The sequence below is a fragment of the Phaenicophaeus curvirostris genome, chromosome 8 (assembly GCF_032191515.1).
Source record: "Phaenicophaeus curvirostris isolate KB17595 chromosome 8, BPBGC_Pcur_1.0, whole genome shotgun sequence".
NCBI lineage: Eukaryota > Metazoa > Chordata > Aves > Cuculiformes > Cuculidae > Phaenicophaeus > Phaenicophaeus curvirostris.
This window is the reverse complement of record NC_091399.1, coordinates 6,236,057-6,260,479: the sequence shown is the minus strand read 5'-3', so window position 1 is coordinate 6,260,479 and position 24,423 is coordinate 6,236,057. Positions and strand designations below refer to the sequence as shown.

The following is a 24,423-nucleotide window of genomic DNA, read 5'->3' as shown; positions in this document are numbered from 1 at the left end:
TGAGTTAGATAAAAAAAGAGGGTTTCAAAAGCTGATCAGTTATGGTAGAGCAAGTCGTGAAATGCTCCACTGATCAGCTCTGGAGATTTCTGTTTGTGTCTGCACTAACTCATACAGGTGTAAATGAAACTTGTCTGAGTACTGTCTGCTTGTACTTCAGCATGGAGACCTGTTAAAATAGTTGGAGTAAATTCTCTGCCAGAATTTATTAGGGAGTAAATGGATAATTCTCACTAGGAATAACAATAACGTGCACGTGTTTTGCTACTGCATACGGATCTAATCTTAGTATCCACTGGTTTTATCTACTTGCTTTCAGTCATGCCAATGAGAGTAGGCAGGCTGAGTATTGCTGGACATTGAACTACTGTACAGAGATGGCTACTTCTTATTTTAGGTTATGAACGTTAATATGTGTCTTTTTTTTTATTAAGGTGTCACAACCAGACAATTTTTTTACTCCTTGCATGATACTATTACGACACAGTTTTAAAAGAAAAATTAATTAAAGTTCTGCTATCAAAAAGTCTAACACTGAATAATTTGCCACCAACTTTTTCGTTAATTGAATGGATGACCTTATTAAAAAGAGTGATAACAAAAAAAGGCTTAGGAGTTAAGAAAGGACTTTACAAGATAATTCATAACAAAACAGAAGAATTTTATTGTCTCTATATTTAAACAGATTTTAAACAGCTTTAAACAGCTGTTATTAGGAATCTTCAAACTAAAAAGTAATTTTTTATAGTACACTGATATACCTTCTCTAAAACAGCAATAGCCGTATTAGATTTTCTGATGTATGAAGTTCTCATTTAATCCGTGCAAATTATTTTAATCTGTAGTGAATACGTTTTCTTATTTTGTCTGCAGAAAAAAAATCCTATCTATTACTAAAAGCCATTACATATATTTCTGCCTTTTTTAGGGTGAAGATGGTTTTCCAGGATTTAAAGGTGACATGGGCCTTAAAGGTGACCGGGTAAGCATTTATTCATAGCCTATTTCCTCTTACAAAGTTTTAGTGTTATTACTTTGAAAGTATCACTGAAGTGAACAAATAAAATTAAACCAAAAATAAAACAAAAGCTAGTAGCTTATGTTATTTCTATTCCCTGTGCATGCACAGATTTGAGCCAGAGATTTGGTTTTATGAATCAAGAATGACGCAGTTATAAAGAAGAAGAGAATGTCAGTCTTGGATATCCTTTTCACTAAGCTTCTTCTTAGGGAATGTCCTTTTCCAGATTCCAAGATCTCCAGTATCTGAGGAAAGTTAATCTATCCAGGATAAAGTTGTTTCCATTCCAACCTAGCGTCTTGCAAATCTCTGCCCAGTGGGCACTTACTTCCTTTCACAGGAAGTGTTGTGGAGGTTCTAAAAAAAAATTCTCACAAGAGACTCCTGGCTTATAGCTGTTGTCTGTATTCGTAAATAACTTTGAAGATGGTATCCACATAAGTACTTAGATGCTGACATTTTTCTTTCTATGGACTGTCAGAATGCCTTTACAAGAATTAAGGGAAGCTAAACTAAGAATATGGTGTTTCCAAATGCAGATTTCTTCAGGCAAGGCTATCTGCTCTGACTGAAGATGTCCCTGCTCACTGCAGGGGGGAGGGTGGACTAGATGACCTTAAAAAGTCGCTTCCAACCCAAACTATTTTCTGATTCTATGACTCTATTTACATTTACCGAAAACATATTTTCAAGCAATTGTAAGTAGTCACTATAATATATGCACAAAGCCAATTGTTCTGTATTTATAAGGTGATGTATTTTAGGGAGAAATCGGTCAGCCAGGTCCACGAGGAGAAGATGGTCCAGAAGGTCCAAAAGGTCGAGCAGGTCCATCTGGGGATCCAGGTGCTGCTGGTCCAGCTGGGGAAAAGGTCAGTAGTCAGATGTCAAAATAAACATGTCATTGCCTCATGTCTTCCCTAAAAGACGAGCCTCCAGATCTGCAAAATCTTTACCAACCTAACATTTATTTTAATGATACATTACTGCAGCAGACTACTAGAGCTCACATTTGAACAAGTATTGGGAGTCATTATTTTCTAAGTACACAAAAAGGCATTATAGTACTTTATCAGCACATAAGGCAGCTAGATTCTTACCCCAGGTTACATGCAGTGCGTGCCAGCTACGGAAAATTGGATGCAAAGAAGATAGTTGTGCAAAGAAGTGGAGAAAAGTGCTGCTGGAGAGTGTATTAATATTCACAGTCATATTATAACAAATTTTGACATGAGTATTATTTTAAACAGAAAACATGTCCCAGATAAAAATCAGAAATAGAGTTTGCAAAAGTGAAAGGGACTGTTAAAAGAGATGACTGAAAAAAAAGTTGGTGACATGAAACAGAAGAGAACAAGCACGAAGTACAAATCTCTGTAGAATACTGACAAAAAACCCCTTGAGATCAATATAGAGGAGGAAAAGAGGCTGAGTAATGCGTGTGCAAGCACCATATTTCAGTGGGTGAGAGCATCATAAAAAAAAGGTGATTTCAGCAGTGGCATTTTGTATAACTGAGAAAGAATGGCAAAATAATAAAAACCAAAAATTGTGGTTCAGAAATGTGTATACTATATTTCACTGAAGTGAGGAAGATGCTGATGAAAACATTTCATGTGTTGTTGGTCATGTTGTATTTATTTTAGTGCTAAGATTAGAATAATCTTTGTGAACTATTAGATTTTCCCATAATATTAGGGACGTGACTTAGTTAATGTAAAGGTACTCTTCTTCCATAGTAATGAAAGTACCAGAGTTGTTTCTTATTCCCTAAGTCAACTGATCCCATGATAAGAAAACTCTTCCCCAAGTACATCTAGGGCTGCATTTACTTAGTAAAGAAAATGCCAAGTATGGTGCCAAAAGAAATGAGGAACATATCAGGAAAGAGCTTACAATAAAAAAAAATCCATATCTGCACTCAAAACCTAGGCAAAAGGGCTTGCTTAATTATAAAATCAGGGACAGAACATTTACTGAATTTGGCAGTAGTTTGATGCACTGTCATGCTGCAAAACATTTCAATCATTGTAATGCATGCAGCTTGTTTCAGTGTGGCACGTAACTGGCAGCATAATTATTTTCACAAGTTGGAGAATTCTTCTTTAATAATGTCTCAGTCAGACACATGCAGTTGCATTAATATGGTAATATAGCACATCTTTATTCCTGTGATGCATCTTTTAAGAATAGACATGTTTGTTTGGCAAATTTCCTTTCCCATACGTCTCCTATTCCTATTTTTCATTACCTAAGGTTACTGCAGAGTACTATATTATATTAAATAATCATATCTTTTCTATTGAAATCCTCTCCGAAATGTGATAGTCTGGAACATGGACTGTATTTAGAATACGCAAATAGGTAAATTTTTCCCCAGAGTTCCCATCTTTCAAAGACTGAAATTGCTTTCCCTTGCCTTTGAAAGTAGCAAACCATCACTCATCCTCTAGAGGTCTGAAGAGGCAAGTCAGTTGTGTAGGGTATTGTATTTCATTTCTATGAATGGTTAATGATCAGACTGCTCATCCTGTTGTCCTTTCTGAACATAGCAAGATGGTAATACTACTGACAAATCTATTGTCAGCAGATAGTCAGTGGGCTATGATTTATCATAGTCTTAAACAATTCAAGAAAAAAGTTGATTCTTCAAATGCCTGTTGATGAAAAGTCTATGGAAAACAAAGCAGCCATCACAAAGTATAAATTAAAAATTATTTATGGTCACTTAAACCTATCAACACCTTGATTTCTTAAAGCATATTAGTGATTTAATGACCTCAGCCCCACAACAATACACAGCATTTCATGGGGAAAAAAAAAATTAAGACACTCAGATATTGGATTTGCTGAACCCATTCACTGGAGTGGGATTTTATGTCAGTTTGGGGAACTAAGTCCTGTGGTGATTAATAGTAAAAAAGAAAAATGGATGTAATTGACTATTATATTCCATGAAGTATCATCACTCTAAGTTGTGGGAAGAAAGTTTCTATAGAAGTTTGCAGAACTGGTAATGAGGATAAAGTAAAAGTTAACGATGCCTTTTTATTGCAGGGTAAGCTTGGTGTACCTGGATTGCCAGGGTATCCAGGAAGACAAGGTCCAAAGGTGAGCTGTAAATGATCTGTATATCCTGTGCTCTGACGGTAGTCACAATGACAGTTATTTTTTTGTGGTTTGGGGGAGCAGGGTTTGGGCATCAAAGGAAAGGCCATTTTTCACATTTTCTTACTTGACAATCATGTTCTAAAGTAAAATCTTTTAAAATGTTGGTTCTCTAAGAAGGCTATTCTTCTTAACTATACTGCCTTCAAACCTTTTTTGTCCTCTCACAAGCTGTCTTTTTGTGGACAATCACACTGGTATGCATTAAACAATTTGAAAACAAAGAAACTGCTGACATACTTGAAAGAGATTGACCACCAAATGGATGTTGATAGTGATGGGAGTTTTTTGTGTGGTACAAGGATTCCATTTGTGTCATTACTGCTTCTTCATAGAATAAGCCATTTTTATCACATTTTCCTTTTGCTTTTATTAAGAAAAACATGACAAACCCCAGCCCTTAGTTGATCTGAGTGCTCATATCTATCCTTCAGCTTTTTGTAACATCCTGATTGCAGCAGAAAACTGTATAGGTGGTTTCTGGTTTAAGTGAAGGCTTATATTTTTAAAACATTGTGAGGAACCATATTTTTAAGGTCATCCTAACACACCTTTAGGAAGTGGGCATGCTAAATTAATCTCAAGCTTTCTTTTCTGAGATTAGCAGGAAAGAAAAAATGTAATAAAAACATGATTACACTGACATTTCCCAATGTAGAGGAGGCCCTGAGGGAAACCTTGCATCTCCAGACTCTCAAAGATACTCATCTAGGAAAATGTCACAAATAAAAGACTCCAGTACATCTTCACAATTAAACAATCACCTTGCAGTAAAATCCTCAGCTTTGCTCTACTTCGGGATCTATTTTTATTTTAAAATTTGAAGCTATGCTTCAAAACCATCTATGGAAAGTATTCATGAAAACTATTCACCTTGAGAGACATGGGATTTTGCTTCTGTTTCTTAACTCAAATGTCTGAGTTTTCAGTCTCTCTTTTTGTTCTTCTGTAGAACTGTCTTTTGAAAAGTCTAAGATCAAAGAGGTTTTACATTATTCAGTTCTAAGAACAAAAACGGTGTAACACTTCAAATAAAAGTTGATTGATTCTTTTTTAAGCAAAGACTTGATCAAGGATTTCATTATATTAGATTTTTATCACAGTAGAAGTGAAAATACTTCTCAAGCTGCATTCAGTTTGCACTTCTAATTCATCGCTTAAACTTCCAAGAAAGTGTAATGACAGCTACAATACATCAACTCACTAGAGATTGTTTTGAAACTTATTCTTAGTCCAGTTCAAATTCATGTAAGAGAGAGAGAAAAAAAGAAGCAACAGAAAAATGCATTAGCTGTGTAAAGCAAATTGGAAGTCTTGTCCCAGAATTGTCAAGAAGGTTCACACCGTTCTTTTTGTTGTTACTTACTTACTTTTCATTGTTTTTCTTCTGAAAATTGTTCTTAGAGTAATGCCATTATCTGATAATTCTCACCTTTTTTTTTCTACTGTCAAGTCTCTCGTGATTTACACAATTGCAAAAAAATATTGTATACATAAGATGTTTACAACAAACTCATGCCTATTAATGCCTGATCCTTAGAGTAATTTTTTTCCCTCTGGACTTTTAATTGTAAAGAATATACTTGGGCTTCACAGAGTAGAATTTTCACAGTTCTATTCACATTTTAAGTTATAACTGGTGAAGAGTTAAAAAGGAAGAAGGGAGGGGAGAAGAGAAGAGAAGAGAAGAGAAGAGAAGAGAAGAGAAGAGAAGAGAAGAGAAGAGAAGAGAAGAGAAGAGAAGAGAAGAGAAGAGAAGAGAAGAGAAGAGAAGAGAAGAGAAGAGAAGAGAAGAGAAGAGAAGAGAAGAGAAGAGAAGAGAAGAGAAGAGAAGAGAAGAGAAGAGAAGAGAAGAGAAGAGAAGAGAAGAGAAGAGAAGATCTCTTACTTTTCTTCCACCAGTGAATATCGTTAATATCAATGTCAGTGAAGTTGTACTGCCCCTAAGTCATTAATGCGTAATTGGAATGATTGTGTGAAACAAGATTCATTAAAGGGAAAACATAAGTAAGAAAAAGAGAAATAAGGAAAAAAGTACTTCTTGATGTTTCGAAGGAGACCACCAAGAAATTCTGTTTCAAGTTCTCGTTAAATGCATTTTATCTGTCACTAAAATACTAAGAGCAAGCTGCACAGGTATAGTTGCATTATCAGAGCCAGCAGTCTGGCTAGTAGTTTCAGTGGCTGAGCAAACCAAATATTGCTTTTATTTTCATCTCCAGTCACTTAAAAGCATATTTTATCAAGTCTATCACCTCTTCGACCCTGTTTTACCACAAACAGGGGCCTTTAGCAAAAATCATCATAAAAGCCCAAATTATCAAATACTCTGTAAAACCAAGGAGCTTTTAGAAAAAAAATCATCATAAAAGCCCAGATTCTTAAATACTCAGGAGCCTTTAGGAAAAAATCATCAGAAAGGCTGAAATTCTCAAATACTCAGTGAAATCAAGTTTTACTCAAGTTATTACAGAAGGAAAGAAAACAAATGATTAGTAGTGATCAACCACAAGTTAACAGTTACAGCTTGTAAAGGCAACGTGTCTAATCATTATTGTAAGAGAATGATTAAGAAAGATGCATCACTAATTGCTTTATCATCATCCAGATCCACAGTCGCTGAGGTGGGGGGGGTTTCACAGAGAGGATTCAGAGAGGCAGTTGGGAAGCCACATGTTGCATCCACCACTGGGTGAAGTCTTCCCACCATAGCTGCGAGGGCCTTAGCTTTAATACCATTGAGCAAACAACTCACATTACCCCAAAAATGTGGAGTGTCTGGCCACAGCTGCTTACTGCCTCTTTCTCACACTTTCTTGCACCTTGAATAGCACAGCACAGTCATGCTGATAATAAAACACTTTCTCACAGTCTTACATACTAAGAATAGCACAGCACGGTCCTACTGATAACAGCAATATGAAAAGTTACAGATCGAGCAATACACATAGCAATGCAACACGAATCATCCATGGGTCATCCATATAATTTTCAGGCCTGTTGACCAGGTCCTGTCACCTCAGACTCCAAGTCCCTTATGACGTATTAACACCTTGGTAGGTAAGAAGCCTGCTGTCCCTCTGAACCTGTATAACAACAAGAAAGTGGAAAATAATACTATTTAGATTAGAGTGGGCAGTTAGCAAAAGGAAAAGGGAGGAAAAAAGGAGAAGAAGGAATAATGCCTGGAAGCAGATTTGAGTCAGATAATCTCCCCATACTTTTTTCTTGTGAGATGAGCATGTAAATACATGTATGAATTGCATGTATCAGTTAAATGAAAGGACCTGAAGTATTTACAGCTCAGTAAAGTGAATAGAGGACCACTGTTCAAATGTAGCAACATCTTACAATTATTTTGAATGAAATTATTTTCTAAAAGGATTATTGTACTGTAAGGCAACAAGGCCTAGTTTGTTCCTCTTCATTATGATACAGTTATTTCTAGTGGGCTGTAACTGATAATTTCTTTCCTACTTTTAAAAATGGTGCAGAATTAATGAATGTTTTATTGTCTAATAAGATGACAAATAACATCCATTCTATACATTGATTTTTTTAATGCGTTCAGGACTTGAGGCATTCGGGTAAGTTAATTTACAGCTATTCGTTAGCACCATCACACTTGCAAGTTTGACGTGTACAATGTGCATGACTTCGGAGGTGTGCTTTATATATAAATTAAATGTTGGCTATACTGCTGTTTTGCTGTAGATATTCTTTGATATTTGCATTGATTTTTTACATAGGGCTCAACTGGTTTCCCAGGATTTCCAGGTGCCAATGGAGAGAAAGGTGCAAGGGTATGATAATTCATGCTTGCATGACTCTTAATTAACTTCTGGAACTCAATGCTATGGGAAGTCAATGAAGCAAGGATACAATCTACTATCTAAACCCAGACTTTTAACACTTCAGATGAACCTATACATTCATGTAAAATAGGACGTACTGAGACACTTGTTCTCATTCTTTAAGGTATTAATCTAAATATAAAGGAGCTCAGACACTTTCTCACACTGCATATGCTATGATAATTATATATTTGAAAAAGAGAAAATAAATCACTTTCACTGAGCATCTTTTTTGATAGTATAGCTGAATGAGTATGCAAGGACTGTCCTTCTCCTGTATACCATGAATTATCCTGCTACCTTGCAATTTACCTTCAAGGAAATTCAGCTTGTATTTCATAATTACTCTGATTTGCCAAAAGCTTTTTTATAGATTTTATAGTTTCAAAAAATGCAAAATATACCAGACAAGATGAATAATATGTACTATTAGATATATTAAAAAACAGATGTAAATAGACAGCTTTTGCTGCTTTGTTTACTTGAAGCAGGTGGGGGAAAATCTGTTATGAGTATGCTTCAGACTGTAAAATGAAGTATAGGTTAGAAAGAAGGTCATTGTGCTGTTGTCTCTAAAGCTCGATTGAACATAGCAGAACATGTTGTTAGACAGATGATGAAATTAAGGAGATGAGTCAGAATTCATAGGCAATAGCAACTCAAAGTCAAACTGAAGTAATGCATATAATTGTTCTTAAGAATCCATTTTAATCTGCAGCATGAAAACAAGCAGATAGTCATGATTTTAAGATGAAATATATGAAGTCTGATGGCATTTGGTGTATTGTTTGAATTGTTCTTGTATTATTTTAGCTAAGACAAAGATCCATTGTTATGGACAGACACAAGCAATAAACAATGTTCAGTTCATCCTTGTTGGGAAAAAAGATATGACTGCTAATAAAGATATCAGATAAAAAAAAAAACCAAGAAGAACAATAACATCAAAGAGCAAACTTAAAATTATGAAACTCTAATTATATTGATCCATTATCAGGCCTTCATAAAGTTTTCAGTTCAGCTAGGGTACTAACCATGTAATTCATGCCTTCAAGCTGCATGTATACTTACATATTATGCTGATCATCAATGAGACAATAACTGCTGTTTTTGTAATGTGAATCAGGCATTGTTGTTAACCTTGCGTAAAGGGATACCATTGTTTTATGCTACCACGCGTACTGATATTAGGAAAGATGGTCATTGTCCCAGAGAAGTACACAAGCTGTGTAGTGTTTTAAGAACAACACGTAATTTTTATTTTGATAAATAACATAAAATCAGTATAAAAGAAAATCCTATAAGAAAATAGGTGTGTATATTTGATTTGGTTTCCAATAAAAGCCAGCTTGATGCTAAAGCATCTCTGCTGATTTTCTGTTTATGTTATGTTTACCTCAGAGATTAGAAAATACTAGTCATCATGTTCCTTTTTCTACCTGAAGAACATTCCCTTGAATTTTAAGCCTCTTTGCAATAGAATGCACAGGAATGATAATGCTGAGCCTAAGAAAAGAAATCTGTTGAGTATGATTAGGAGATACGTTGAAGCAAAAAATTGAGCTAGTATTCTGGCAAGTTCTATATGTCTGTGCAAGTGTGCAGAATCCTGGTAGGTGTAACAGTCACTTTCCGATATTAAAAGAAAATAGAGACTTGCCCTTTTTTTTTCTCTGTTAACCTGTGGAGCTGTCCATGAGAACCAGGGAGCTTTTTCTTCAAGACTATTATTATATTGCAAGTGATGCTAAGTCCTTTAGAACACTGCAGAGGGACTTTGCTTCCTGTGTGCCATCTTCGCTACTATTTCAACCTAGTTTAAAATGTTCTAATCTCTATGACAGAATCTGACTCTGAGGCAAACTTAGCACGTTTATCTACAAGTCCACATGAACTCTGAAAGACAATCAATTTTATCAAAGGCCATGATTCTGTAAATTGAAATGCAAAGTAGATGCTTAAAGATAAAATAACTTTTAAACCAAAGGGAGATGCGCTCTACCACCACTTCAGTGAAAAAAAAAGTATGTCTCACAAATACATTGTTCGCTAAGATGATTTCTGTGAACTTTTCTCTTCAGGGATTACATGGCAAACCAGGCCCCAGAGGACAGCGAGGACCAACAGTACGTACTTTTGCTTTGCAATTTAGTGTCTTTCCTATACAAACTGCCTCCACTATACTGTGAAGAATTATTTTGATCTGGTTATAGTATCCAATAGTTATCATCAAGTGAATCTGTGTTAAATTGACAGGGGCCAAGAGGCTCGAGAGGTCCCAGAGGTCCCACTGGCAAACCAGGTCCAAAGGTAATTGTCAATCACACTGTTTAAATTGGCTACAGGCTGCTTCTTTTTAATAAAATAGAGCTTTAATCTTTGAAAATATTGTGTTTCCTTTTTAGGGTACTTCAGGCAATGATGGTCCTCCCGGCCCGCCAGGTGAAAGGGTATGTGAAACCTATTTATGCACATGTTGCTTTTCAAACTGTGTAAGAGTGCTATTTGAGGGTTGGAGGGTTGTTTTATTTTAAGTTCTCCCTCTTATATCTTTGCCCTTCTTCAAACAGAGTAACAGAACTAACAAAGCCTCAATTCCAGTGATTCTTTTCACAAAGTTAAGACTGGGGGAGCTGAAGTTTGCCGAAAGCTTCTTCCATCTGTAGGTCAGTTTCGTACAGCTAGGACACAGAGAATACGTACACACTTTGTATTGTATCCATGCACTTGGATATATCTGTGAAACTCACACTGCACTTACCAGCCTATGCTTTTAAGAATGACCCATTTACTGCAGTGTACTGCTTGTTTTTGGGATTGACAATCACTCAAGACACCTCCAGAAGCTTCTTTGTTCAACAAATGATGGTTTTCTTCTGATCAGCTAAGTATTGGCTTCAAACGTCTTTCAACATGCTTGAGAAATCCTATTGTGCTTGCTAAAATAAATTTTTCTGCTTGCTATTATATTACCAATCAATGCACAAATGCAATATACAGTCAGCCCATTACACAACAGTATACAGAAAAACAATAAATCAGATTTGTAATAGCAGCAATTGAAAACCAACTCAGATTGTGGACATGTGGATGTACTCTCTGATAAAGTATTTTTGTAAAGCCTAAGAACAAACTTTTCTTTCTTAATCATATTTCATTAAACTGCTAACCTCTTTCATCTAGAGAATCTATAAATCCTTTCCCAGTACCCATCCCCAAGTCCAAATGATCTCTAGAAGTATTCCTTTTCACGAAGGAGTTCCTTATGCATTTTCCCCTGCTCCATAATGTCACTTTGTTACACTATTTCCTTGCTGAATACATACACGCTTGGTGTGACAGTACTGAGAGAACAGCAGCGAACTGTTTTTGCTAGCATGACTAAGTAAACTGAAAAAGGAAAAAGGCCATAGGATCAAACTGCCTGGTTTCATTGAGTTGATTGGTGGAGATAAGGATATCCATAAAACTAATAGCAAGAACATGGTATGAATATTTTCTAGAAGTCTCAAATTTTCAATTTATATGTCTGCAGAAAGCAATTAAGGTTAATTTTATTACCTTTATTCTTCACAGTTGCACATAGACTATTAATAAACGTCTGCTATATACATTTAAAGGAATGCACATGCCTGCGTATCTAATATCACATTTTTCTGCTTAAGAAAAGGTTTCTTTTTGATTTGACTGAAAGCCATTAAAGCAACACACCGAGGGAGGCTGCAGTAAGAAGCTGAAATTAGCTCTATATCAAGTGCAAGTTAATATACAAAGTAGAGCATAGAAAATGGGTGTAAGTGGAAAGTCTGGGAGAAAAAGGAATGATGTGGTAAATGAGAGAAAGACACAGAGGCAGGAAGCTGAAATTCAATAGCAGACTGATTTAGCTGGGATATTGGGTGTAGAGAACTAGGCACAATTCAGGAAAGGAACTGTAGTTTGTTTTACACTTAGGAGGAACATCAGAGACAGACAGGTAAATAACAGCCTTGTAAAGAAGAGATTTGCTGACAGCTTCAAGAGGTTGTGTAAAAGAGAAGCTGTGGGGAGACTGAAAACAATGAGCAGTTCAATCCAAGATGAAGGCATCCCTGTAGAGAAACTGATAATAGCAAAGAGATGAAGAATCGCAGAACACCACATCTCATATCACTTGTGTAATGTAAGTGTGAGGTACCTATTTGCTTCCCAATAGGGGTGAATGTCAGCCAAAAAATAAAACTGTCATTTCTACCTCACCGAGACTATTTCAGGTACCAGACATGTAAACATTAAATAATCCATCCTGTGTAGCCACTGTTAAAATGAAATTTAATGACAAAAAAAAAGAAAATGTAATTTTGATAGCATGCTGTAATATTCTAGTGCTTTTTTGCACATAATCCATCAGTCTAGTGGCTTGAAATCTGCAAGCCATGGTGTGAATTAAAAAAAAAAAAGCAAATCTTCTTTCTTTCTAAAGCCTCAAAGTGTGAGGATCAAAGTACAGTGGGAATTTATGAAAAAGAAGGTGCAACTACCAGTAAAACTTTGATTTGTGCTCTTATAACCCAGTTCCTGAGTGGGACCAATTTCTTTCATGTATTTTTGTGCAGTAGCTGAGTCAATTTTAATAGTTTTCCTCTATAAAATTCTTCCTTTTTTAAAAAACTTTCTGCTTTACGTTATGCTCACAAGCAAATGAGGAAAGGTCATTTATTCCGAGAGAGCAGAATGAAAAAAACCAAACCCTTTTAGGGAACACTTTTGTGCATTATGGAGTTTTCAGAAACAACCTTACACCTGTTTTGGAAGAGAAAATAAAAATTATGGATAGTGCAGTAAGATCACAAAGATTTCTTCCTTTGCCTAGCACTTCTGAATTGGCTCAGATTTAGTATTATAATATAATCAAGGTCTACCCTGGAACTGGATTCACTTACAGGTAGATTCTCCAGGCTGGGCACAAAGGATCCTCTCCCACAGCTATATTCACATACTGCTTTGCCTGCTGTGGGAGTCCGCCGTGCTCTGGAAGCGAGCCTGGGCTTTAATGATTGAGGCTTGTGGAACAGTTGGTACTTTATCACAGAAGCAAAAGGGTAGCGTAATTTGGGAGATGTGGCCTCCTGCCTCAAGTCTTTTGCATCAAAATACAAGCTTCTAACATATTTTGACAGCTGATGTCCTAGCAAACCCACACATCATAAGTGGAGTAGTATGAATTGCCAGAGATGAATGATGAACTGAAAATTAAGACCACCAGACAATTAATTCCCATGTTTTATGCAACACAAAAAATTATGTTTCTAACTCACAGTTGATTCCTACTTTATTATGCACTGTTTCAAGAGTCAGACACAGATATATTTTATATAAGTAGTTTTTCTCTTATCTTACTGCATTCCTACACGGGCAGTATTTCTTTCAGGAAATCCCCTCCAATGCCTTCGTCGGTGAATTGTTGCTACCAATATATATGGCAGTGATGCTGAGGCTTTATACTTAAAACAAGACATTATCTGTAGAGTTCATTTAATTTATAACTGAAGTTCATGTATTTTATAATTGAAGCAGACTTCTCGATCCAGTATCATGGCAGTTAGCGTAAAACTTTTAAGTGGTTTTTCTTTTCATTTATGCTAGGGACCACAAGGGCCTCAGGGACCTGTTGGATTCCCTGGACCAAAGGGACCTCCTGTAAGTATCTTTTTAATTAAGTATATGCAACAACAGTGATGTTCTTTTTCATACAATAATTCTGAAACTAGTATTTGGAGATATATTTAAAGGATGGTTTATGTGTAGATTACAAGTGTGCTTATTGAGCTTTAAGGCTAAGAGAAGAACTCACATATGAAAAATGATCATTGGTGCAGCTCATATGATATTCGGCATAACATACAAAACTGCAAATCTTTTAGTACATTGACACCAATGTCCAGGTGATAGACTGTATTTAGGCAAAATATTACTTCGCTGGTGTGTATTTTCTTTTAAGAATTGATTCATTGAAGAGGAAGAAGACATTCATTAATAGCAGAAGTGTATAAAAGTAATACATGGGAGCTATAGCCCGAACTAGTTATACTGCACTTCCGGTGTGTTTGTGCTCACATGGAGTACATACATAAGAGTCAAACCACCTATGATTTTTTTCACCATGCGTTTTTTATTTTTATTTCCAATGCCAAAAATTGAAATGTCATCAGTTACTCTTGAAATGCTTAGTTTTGTGTTAAATGAGTCAATTAAGCAAATGAAAAGGGAAGGGAAATATAGTGACTTTCCATGATTTCTGAATTTACAGAAATCCATTTTGAACGTGTGTGCATTGGACAGCCTAACACTGACCCTCCAAGCACACATCAGGGAGTACATGAGGAAAATGTATTATTAGAATCATAGCTAGCTGGTATAGAAACAGTTAAACTGTACTGAAGACAAGCTTAGAAAAAGCAAAGAGACCATTGATTCTTACATCTAATTGCAGGGATTTTTTTCAGAATTAAGCATGGCTAAGAAATGCTTTAATTAATGTACTTTACAATTTCAGGGGCCACCTGGAAAAGATGGTTTGCCTGGGCACCCAGGACAGCGGGGTGAGACAGTAAGTAGATATACTCTACTGTGTTAGTGTTGTAAACCTCCAAAAGCCATGTTTATGTGATCAGAACTAAAGAAACAGAGACAATAGAGGAAAGGAGAAGAGGCTGGTACTAAGAGATTATGTAACTGTAGTTTTCTTATGGTGGGTAGGTTAGGCGTGAGAAAATTTTATTTTGTTTCTGTCCTACAGGAATTATAGAAACATCAGGTTGGAAAAGACCCCCAGGATCATCGAGTCCAACCATTCCTATCTGCCCTTAAACACGTTGAACACGTCCCTGAACACGTTGTCTACCCGTCTTTTAAGTACCTCCAGGGATGGTGACTCAACCCCATCCCTGGGCAGCCTGTGCCAGTGCCCAATGACCCTTTCTGTGAAATTTTTTTTTCTGATATCTAGTCTGAACCTCCCCTGGTGGAGCTTGAGGCCATTGCCTCTTGTCCTGTCCCCTGTCACTTGGGAGAAGAGGCCATCACCTCTACAACCTCCTTTCAGGTAGTTGTAGAGAGCAATAATGTCTCCCCTCAGCCTACTCTTCTCAAGGCTAAATAACCCCAGTTCCCTCAGCCGCTCCTCATAAGGCCTGTTCTCCAGCCCCTTCACCAGTTTTGTTCCTCTTCTCTAGACATGTTCCAGAGCCTCAACATCCTTCTTGTAGTGAAGGGCCCAGACCTGAACACAGTATTCGAGGTGCGGTCTCACCAGTGCAGAGTACAGAGGGAGAATAACCTCCCTGGACCCGCTGGTCACGCCGTTTCTGATACAAACCAAGATGCCATTGGCCTTCTTGGCCACCTGGGCACACTGCTGGCACATGTTCAGTTGGCTGTCAACCAGCACCACCAGGTCCTTCTCCTCAAGGCAGCTTTCTAGCCACTCTTCACCTAGTCTGTTGCACTGCATAGGGTTTTTGTGCCCCAAGTGCAGGACTTGGCACTTGGCCTTGTTGAACCTCATGCCATTTTACTCTGCCCAGCGGTCCAGCCTGTTCAGATTCCTTTGAAGATCCTCCCTACCCTCCAGCAGATCCACGCTTCCACCCAGCTTAGTATCATCCACAAACTTGCTAAGGGTGCACTCAATGCCTTCATCCAGGTCATTGATGAAGACATTGAACAGGGCTGGACCCAGCACTGAGCCCTGGGGAACCCCACTTGTCACTGGCCTCCAGCTGGATTTCACACCATTTCCCACCACTCTCTGGGCCCGGCCATCCAACCAGTTTTCCACCCAGGAGAGGGTGCACCTGTCCAGGTCAGAGACTGACAGTTTCCGAAGCAGAATGCTGTGAGAAACTGTGTCAAAGGCTTTACTGAAGTCCAAGACGACTACATCCACAGGCTTTCCCTCATCCAGTAAGCAGGTCACCTTGTCATAAGAGTGAGGTTCTTCTTTGCTATGCAACTTATTAACGTCACAATGATCTTAAATAGTCAATAGAAGTAAAAGAAATTATTCAGATTTCAGTTTTAATAATGATTTGTCAGGCATTTACTATATGGTTCTTTTCTCATTGAATACCATGTAACATAAATCGTTGCATAATAAAAAGGCAGCCAGGAATGATTGAACCTGTGAAAAAAAGTATTAAATTTTGAAGCTATACCCTAAGAATCCCCCTAAGTATCCCAGTGAGTAAATCCTGGCATCAAAATGATAAACTTAAGCCAGGTCCCTCTAGGTTCAGTCAATACTATGGTTCTCTAATTTTGTATTTCCTTTGGATTTCGTAGGGTTAGACTCAAAAAAAATTTAGTCACTTAAGAGCAAATGCAGCTTTCTGCCCTGTGTATATGTACGCTTGGGCCAGAATTATTTCAAAAATATTTTTCCCCTGTGGGTTCTCAAGAGTGTGGTTTAGTAGAAGAACAGATTTTTTAAAAACAAAAAGTAGACTAGTTGATTTTTTCTTTTCTTTTGATGAACATTTCCATTTCAGATTTAAAAAAAACCAAATCAATCAGAAAACTTCCATTGTGCTCACTAGCAAATCAGTCCTAAGAATTCTTTTTCTTATTTAGGCATATATCTCATTAAAGTTCAGAAGTGCATGTGGGCATTACAGCAATTAGGGAATCAGGCTAAGAGACATAGTCAAGCTTAACAAATTGGAGAGCCAAGTTCCCAGATTGCACTCTACAGCTTGTTTCTGGAATAATGAGCATAGGTTGACAGCAACTGAAGTAACTATGGGTAGAGAAAAGGCTACAGCTTTTTCCCCCCAGTCACCCATATGCATTTGGAAGAACTGCCATTGTTTGCTGAAATTCTAGACATCGGAACAGTAATATCATGATAAATGATTTGGAATGTAAATGTAGGAATAAACTAGATACTGAAAACCAGTATTAAGCTAGTTACTTCTTACAAGTAATTATCAGTTTCAGTAGTATCAACCTCAGATTGGAAGGAGACATCAGCTGCAGAAATTGTTAGGTTGTCTGGTGCTAGGCAAGAATTTAGTGTTTCATGCCTATGAAAGGATAAAACAGAAAGATACCAGCTGTTTCATCAGTTAGAATTAATCAAGGTCTTTCTTCATACTACAATAAACTTAGTTTTATTAAATTGTCTTTCACAGAAAATAACTAAAAAATGGAGGCCAATTAGGCCCTTGCAAACACATGTTTGAGACATTAGTGTAAGTGGTTTTATGCTAAACATTTTAGATGAGATATTCAGGTCATCTTGAGTATTTGCTGAAGAAATTTCTTTTGCTTATCACTTCTTTCACAAACTTGAATTTGTAGGAATAGATAAGCTAGTGACACAAGAGAGAAACCAGAGTAGTAAAACCATCGTTAGCATCAAGAACAACTGAATATACTGCAAAGTATAAATACATTCTGCAAACCTGGGAATAGCAGATCTTCTCAAGGTGCTTTCAGGAGCAAAATTCCTTTATCTTCCCTTAAAATAGGCTTCTGGAAGCACGTTGACTGTGTAAAGGGAGGGACACGTGAGTTAGACCATCTGTAGTGGTTCTGATTTTCAGTCATTAGAGCAAAAGGGTACTTTGGTTTTGATCTGGATCATTTCAGAGGTCTGAGACAGAATGTCTAAGGTGCTATGGGCCAGACTGAACCATGGTAACATTTGGCTGGCAGCAAGGAGAGAATCAGATTGAGGGAGCTAGAAAAAGCTTAAACTGGATCTGATGGAATGGGACAACTGTCCCTGAGACTGTCCCCAGAGGAATGCTGAGCAAGACCCAAAATTTATGAGAAATATGGGCCAGATGACACCTTTGTTTTTACACAGGTGATCAGAGCAAGAGGCAGGTACAGGCTGTTAGGAAGGGGTACTATGTGGAAACCTGGATAGGATGCAGCAGTGAATTCACTCCCTTGACTTTATGCAGCAACACAATTCCAACATTTTAAAGGAATAATTTAGCATGTTTCAAAGATATATTAAACATGTAAGTTTGTCATTCAGCTTATTGACTAATTTTGGATGGAGGTCTGCAGCCATTGATTAGAAAATGAAAAGTCTGTAAAATTCGCTGGTGTTCCGAAGAAAAAAAGTCCCCAAACCATTTCATTTCTATTCTTTGCTTCCCAATTGTTGTCACTATATCAATTTCTCATTAACTTCTTTACTTTTTTGGCACTCATGCTGTCTTTTTACCATCTCTGTATAACCTTCATCTTCCCTAGCTCTCTATTTCTTTTCACCTTTTTTCTGTATAACCTCTTCTTTATCTTTAATGGCCCTACAACTTAATCCACCATCTGTGTCTTTCTTTAAAAAGCATTTGTATATCTGGCTTTATCATTCATAATGTATATATTTAAAAATGTATTTTCAGCTGGCTTTAGCTGCATCACTCTTGCATTCAGGCTTACCTAATTAAGTTCACCTGAAGTGATCAGTAAAATTGACTGGAATTTTTACAGCTGTACCTCCTCAGAGAGATTGACACCGAGGGAGATAAGAACAATTAATCAGTACTTCATTCCTGTGTATGCTTCAGAAAAAAAGAATTTCTAATTTTTATTTCCTGAAGAGAAGGAATATGCAACATGGAATTTCTCCTATCTTCAGTACAGATATGAATTTTGCTGTTTTTTATCTTGTCCTGGGTAACATAGCGTTCTACATTTATTCCACAGGGTTTTCAAGGGAAAACTGGTCCTCCTGGTCCTGGTGGTGTTGTTGGCCCTCAGGTATATAATTTAATTTCATAAGACCAATGTTTAATGGTTGTACTATGACTAAGGCAGTTACATTTGTTGTATTAAAGGGACTATTTTGATGGTTATATTAACATTTGTAACATTATATATAACAGTTTTAGAAAAGGGTACTTACTAATCATCATTCCACAAAATATGCAAATGTTGTGTTTACTTTTTCACTTGTGTTTTCTTCATGTGATTACAAAGCTGGTGGTTTACAAAAATTAGGAAGACAGAGTTCTCTACCATTAAATAGTTTAGAAAAAAACAATACAATATATGACTTTCTTCTCAGAAGCCAAATTTCAGTTACTTTTAGATTGTGGAGAGATTCACTGTCAAAATATCATTTGACCTAATTGTACTCACTTGCAGCAAAATCAAGCATTTCAATTGCATAAGATTCTTTAGGCAATTCCCTCAATGCAAATTTTCTTCTAGTGATCTGAAGAGATATCCTTCACCTTTCCTACCTTCTAATTCATATTATTCAGAAAAACAACAGTAAGGAGGGTGTTTCAAGATAAACATGGATTTCCCTTCTCTGTCCTTTTTGTAATCTCCTCTCATACGTGGATATGCGCTATGTTTTAAAACTTCATTGATTAAGGAGCAAGGTCAGGATGTCACTGTTTGGAAGCTGTACAGACGTGTCTGCAGGCAGAATGCAATGCAAGATTTATTTTATAGGACAAAGATATTTTGTAAGGCAGCTGTGCCTGCAGGGAAGGTGAGGAATGCGTGCTAACCGATGGTAATATTGTTCTGTAACAGATACTCACAACAGTTCAGTATTAAGAATCTGGTCCTCCCCACTTCCCCGCTACCCTAAGACATTTAATACCTTGAGGTAAATGAAGTTTTACTTCTGTGCTTAGGGTCCTACTGGTGAGACTGGCCCAATTGGTGAAAGAGGTCATCCAGGTCCACCTGGCCCACCAGGTGAACAAGGCCTCCCAGGTGCTGCAGGAAAAGAAGGCGCTAAGGTATGATATGGCTCTGCGGGACAAATTGGAAGGGAACGATAAACTGCTGACAGCCTCACACTTCAAATCATTTTGCAGAACATGCAGAATAAAATCAGAACGTACAAAATAAAATCATGATTGCTTTGTTTTACCCAGAAGGATTTTGAAAACAGGAAGATTCCAGTTTTAGTGCTGTGTCTTCTTACATTGAAATAATGAGAATTCTCTTTAGCCAATAATTAGTATTTTTGTAATTAAAAAAAACAAAAACCCGTGTATGTACACCACACATTCACTGTGGAAATACGTAGTCGTGTTCACACCAATGTGGAAAATTATACATTCTATAGTAGGAGGTGTAATACTGGCTGCAAGGCAGAATTTCATGTATCAAATTTAACTCTTTGCTTACTTCTTGGCCACCACTGAAGCACAAGAAAAATATTACTTATCTAGTTATTGTTTAAATCTATTTAATCTTCCATTTTATATAGGCATTGTAAATTTATAATGAATGTATCTTTAAACAATGACTTGCATGTTTTTCACTATATTCTATAACTAACACTGTATTTTGTCAAAGCTTGTTAAAATGTAACCATATTGATAGACTATTGTACTGAAAATCTTAAAAGAATGCCTGAATAGGTGGGGGCATTACTGGAACCAGGATCTGGTATTTTGTTTTTATTACTCTTTTAATGACTATCATGAGCATTTTTAACATTTGAGGTTTTAATCAAAATGTAAAATGTCTTCTAGGGTGATCCAGGCCCTCAAGGCATTCCTGGGAAAGATGGACCAGCAGGTCTTCGTGGTTTCCCTGGAGAGAGAGGCCTGCCGGGTGGTCAGGTGTGGTATAAGCACTAGAAGAATTCACATGATTCTAAATACAAGAAACAGTGGATTAACTCTTTTATTTCATGGGCAATTCTACAATGCTTAAAAAAAACTGCAATAGGAGAACAGACATCAAGTATCTGAGATTGTTATATATCATCTGCTATATAAGCAAAAAGGAATTTATTAATTTTTTTGTCTTTGTATTTTTGCATTTTTTTCTATTACATGTTTTGCAAAAATAACTTTTGAACTTGCCAGTGTAAGAGATAAATTGAGGTTTTTTTTTCATTTTCACAGGGTCCAGCTGGTCTGAAAGGAGGGGAAGGCCCACAAGGCCCACCTGGACCAATTGTAAGTAAATGCAATAATCTATGGAAATGTAAACAATATTATATAGTAACCTTTTTTCCTTCTTTACATGCTGTGATGTTCTCAGTCTGTAAAACAACGGACAGATATATGTCATTCAAAGTAATAAATAATTATTTCTACTAATTATTCATATTCTAAACATTCAAGGAACGTGAAGGTTGTAAATACACAAAGCCTTTTGCTCTCAGAAGGTATGAGATTTACTTGTTACTCAGTACTTGCCACTTATAACAACAAGTTATTGTTGACATTAAAGGGGCTTTTCATAGTGGAAAGATCCATGTGTAGTAGATAGTGGACTCATGCTGTTGTTCCAGATTGACCTTAGCTTGATGCCAGGTGCCCACCGAGCTGCTCTATCATTCCCTCTCCTCAACGGGACAGGAGGAGAAAAAACAAGATGAAAGGCTCATGTATCACATTAAGGACAGGGTGATCACTAACCAGTTACTGTCAGGGGCAAAACAGACTCAACTTGGGGCAGTTAGTTTAATTTATTACCCACCAAATCAGAGTAGGATAATGAGAAATTAAAAAAAAAAAATCTTAAAACATCCTCTCCCCACCCCTCCCTTCTTCCGGGACTCAACTTTACTCCTGAATTCTCTGTCTCGTTCCCCCAAGTGGCACAGGGGGACATCGAATAGGGGCTGTGGTCAGTTCATCATATGTTGTCTCTGCTGCTCTTTTCTCCTCACACTCTCCCCTGCTCCATCATAAGGTCCCGCCCATGAGAGACAGTTCTCCATTAACTTTTCCAGCATGGGGCCTTCCCACAGGTTGCGTTTTTTCACACTGCCCAGCATAGGCCCTTTCCATAGGGTGCAGTCCTTCAAGAGTGCACTTCACCAGCGTGGGTCCCCCACAGGGTGACAAAGTCTGCCAGAAAACCTTCTCCAGTCTGGTCTCCTTTCCAGGGGGTGATAGGTCCTGTCAGGAGCCTGCTCCAGTATGGGCTTCCCACAGGGGCACAGCCTCCTCCATTTGCTCTGGCTTGTGGTACTCCATGAGCTGCAGGTGGATATCTTCTCTGCCATGGATCTCCATGGGCATTAGGGCAACAGGCTTCTGCACCATGGACTTCACCATGGGCTGCAGGAGAACCTCTGCTCCAGTGACCGAAGCACCTTCCCCTGCATGTTCTTCACTGACCTTAGTGTCTGTAGAGTTTTTTCCTCTCCTGTATTCACACCTCTCTCTTCCAACTGTTGTTGTGCAGCAGTCTTTTCCCCTTCTTGAGTACATTATCATAGAGGTGCTACTATTCTCACTGATGGCTCATCCTTGGCCAGTAGTAGGTCTCTCTTGGAGCTGACTGCCACTGGCACTATTATACATCTGGGAAGTTTGTGACATCTTCTCATGGAAGCCACCCCTGTAGCCCCTATTGCTGCCAAAATATTGCTCTGCAAACCCAGTGCAGCTATGTTCATTTTGTACAACTGTGGTTCACTCATACAGTTCCCCACACAGTGTTAAAAATTCTGCAGGTGTTCTGCATAGCCTAAGCTATCCTTTAAATCTTTGGCATCACTCATTTTGCACCCTTATTACTGCATCTAATTATTTGAACCATATATCAGCCTATGTGTAAATTTTGATTCATTTTAACTCATTGTGAAAAAGATTCTTTATGAGAAAAGCAGAGATGTATTCATGCCTCAAAAACAGTAAATTATTCTCCCTTAGGTCTTGTGACTAGGTTTTTTCTAGATGGTCCTGTGACCAATAGTTGTTTGCATTAAGATTTTTGTTTCATGTTTTGACTTGTATTATTTATACCTCTGCTACATCTTTCACTTTAGTTTCTGGTAGTTCTGGATATGCTTAAAGTTACCTGTTCTCTATTGTCATTTTATTTACAGGGAAATTCTACAAGAATGCAGTGCTATTCAAAACATGGTACAGATAGTCCCAAATATGAATTGTGTATATTCTGACAGTCATCTTGTCAACGTATTTCTTTCATTCAGTGCAACTGAAGTTAAAGGGAAAAAAATCAGCACAGCTATTCCTGTTAGACCAAAAAGTAATGTTCATTCTATGTATTTCAACAATAAAGCACTCTCACATCCCTGCAATTTGTATTGAGATTAGAATGCATTAAACAAGGAGGAAAAGCCCCCTTCCTTAATTCTTGCTTTTGGATTATTTCTACATTATTGGAAAAGATCTGCTTTAGCACACTTTTAAGCTTTACTTCTTGATTTCTTAATACTTGATACTTGAATTCTTAAAATTAATTACTGAATTCTTAATGCTTTTAAGCTTCTCTAAATAAAGAACTTGCATTTGTGACTTTCACTTCTTAACAGCATGCAGCACGTGTACATTCCCAAAAGGAATCAAAATAATGTCGCTGGGAGGGAATGGAATGGAAGCTGATAGGGAGTCAAAGGGGATACCATCCCACCCCATCAGAACCTGAATTCTTAGAAGAAAAGATCAATCAAAATCAAGAAAGCATAGACCAGAATAGTCTCTTCAATCTAAAGGTCATGTCTTCATTTTTTGCTAAAGGAGTCCCTGAGGCCTGACTAACCTCTGAAGCAGACAGTTAGTTCAGGTGCAATGAACCAGAACTCTTCTGAGTATGCACAAACCAGACAGCGCAAGCGTACCTGACATTTAACACACACCACTTTCCCAGACAGGATGCCTACATGGTAGCTGTGCCGCTACTGTCATAGTTTCTCATAAATAAATATCAGGTAAGGCTGTGAGGCAAAAGCACGTATCTTGTATATGCTTGTCCATATTCTGAAATGCATGTATATGAATTTAAATTCAGATGATCCATGTTTTTCTAATTCTTACATGGTGTGTGTATGCTAGTGTTTTAGTTCAAAACAGAGCTTTTTTAAGGTGAATGTCTTGATCATCCTCATTTACCATCTTCTAGTTCAAATCGTGTAGCTCTCTGGGAGCTCAGGAACAGTATTCCTTTCATGTGAAACTAAATTGGAAAGGAAATTCCAGGAGCACTTCTGAGACATGCCAGCTAATGGGCTTCTCTGCCAGACTAAAATTATCATGAAACATAGTCCAGAAATATACAGAGTATGGGTGTTAGGAGCACAGTACAATCTGCTTCTTCATTTTATAAATCCACTCCTGTTGGAACTGCTCTTCCTGCTAAGGTAAACGTAGTCATTGAAAGACTCCTTTAGGAAGGGCAGCATCTTTTGCATAATGTTTTTCTGATCTTTAAGAAACAGATGTAATGGTAGCAGGAATTGTGGGCAGAGTGGGAGGGGAGTTTGAAGGGCAAACTTTTTTTTTTTCTTTTCAAAAATATACGTTTTCACTGTAGTGCAGGCAGGCCACTTAAGGCAAAGGCAGCAGCAAACTGCCCAGAGTATTCCAGAAGTCCTCAGTGAGATTTTTTTTCAATTTAATTTTTAATTACTAGCTTGTTGTCTTGAAA

General features: G+C 37.4%; 1 protein-coding gene across 1 annotated transcript in view; it reads left to right on the top strand.

Annotated features, from left to right (window-relative positions):
* Positions 1–24,423, top strand: part of COL11A1 (collagen type XI alpha 1 chain) — a 151,442-nt gene that overhangs the window by 79,768 nt on the left and 47,251 nt on the right. The window contains exons 30-42 of the mRNA XM_069862238.1: positions 929–982; positions 1,786–1,893; positions 4,079–4,132; positions 7,939–7,992; positions 10,125–10,169; positions 10,300–10,353; positions 10,449–10,493; positions 13,669–13,722; positions 14,579–14,632; positions 18,748–18,801; positions 19,692–19,799; positions 20,544–20,633; positions 20,922–20,975. Of these exons, the coding sequence (XP_069718339.1) occupies positions 929–982; positions 1,786–1,893; positions 4,079–4,132; positions 7,939–7,992; positions 10,125–10,169; positions 10,300–10,353; positions 10,449–10,493; positions 13,669–13,722; positions 14,579–14,632; positions 18,748–18,801; positions 19,692–19,799; positions 20,544–20,633; positions 20,922–20,975 (828 nt within the window). The remainder of the gene's footprint in view (positions 1–928; positions 983–1,785; positions 1,894–4,078; positions 4,133–7,938; positions 7,993–10,124; positions 10,170–10,299; positions 10,354–10,448; positions 10,494–13,668; positions 13,723–14,578; positions 14,633–18,747; positions 18,802–19,691; positions 19,800–20,543; positions 20,634–20,921; positions 20,976–24,423) is intronic.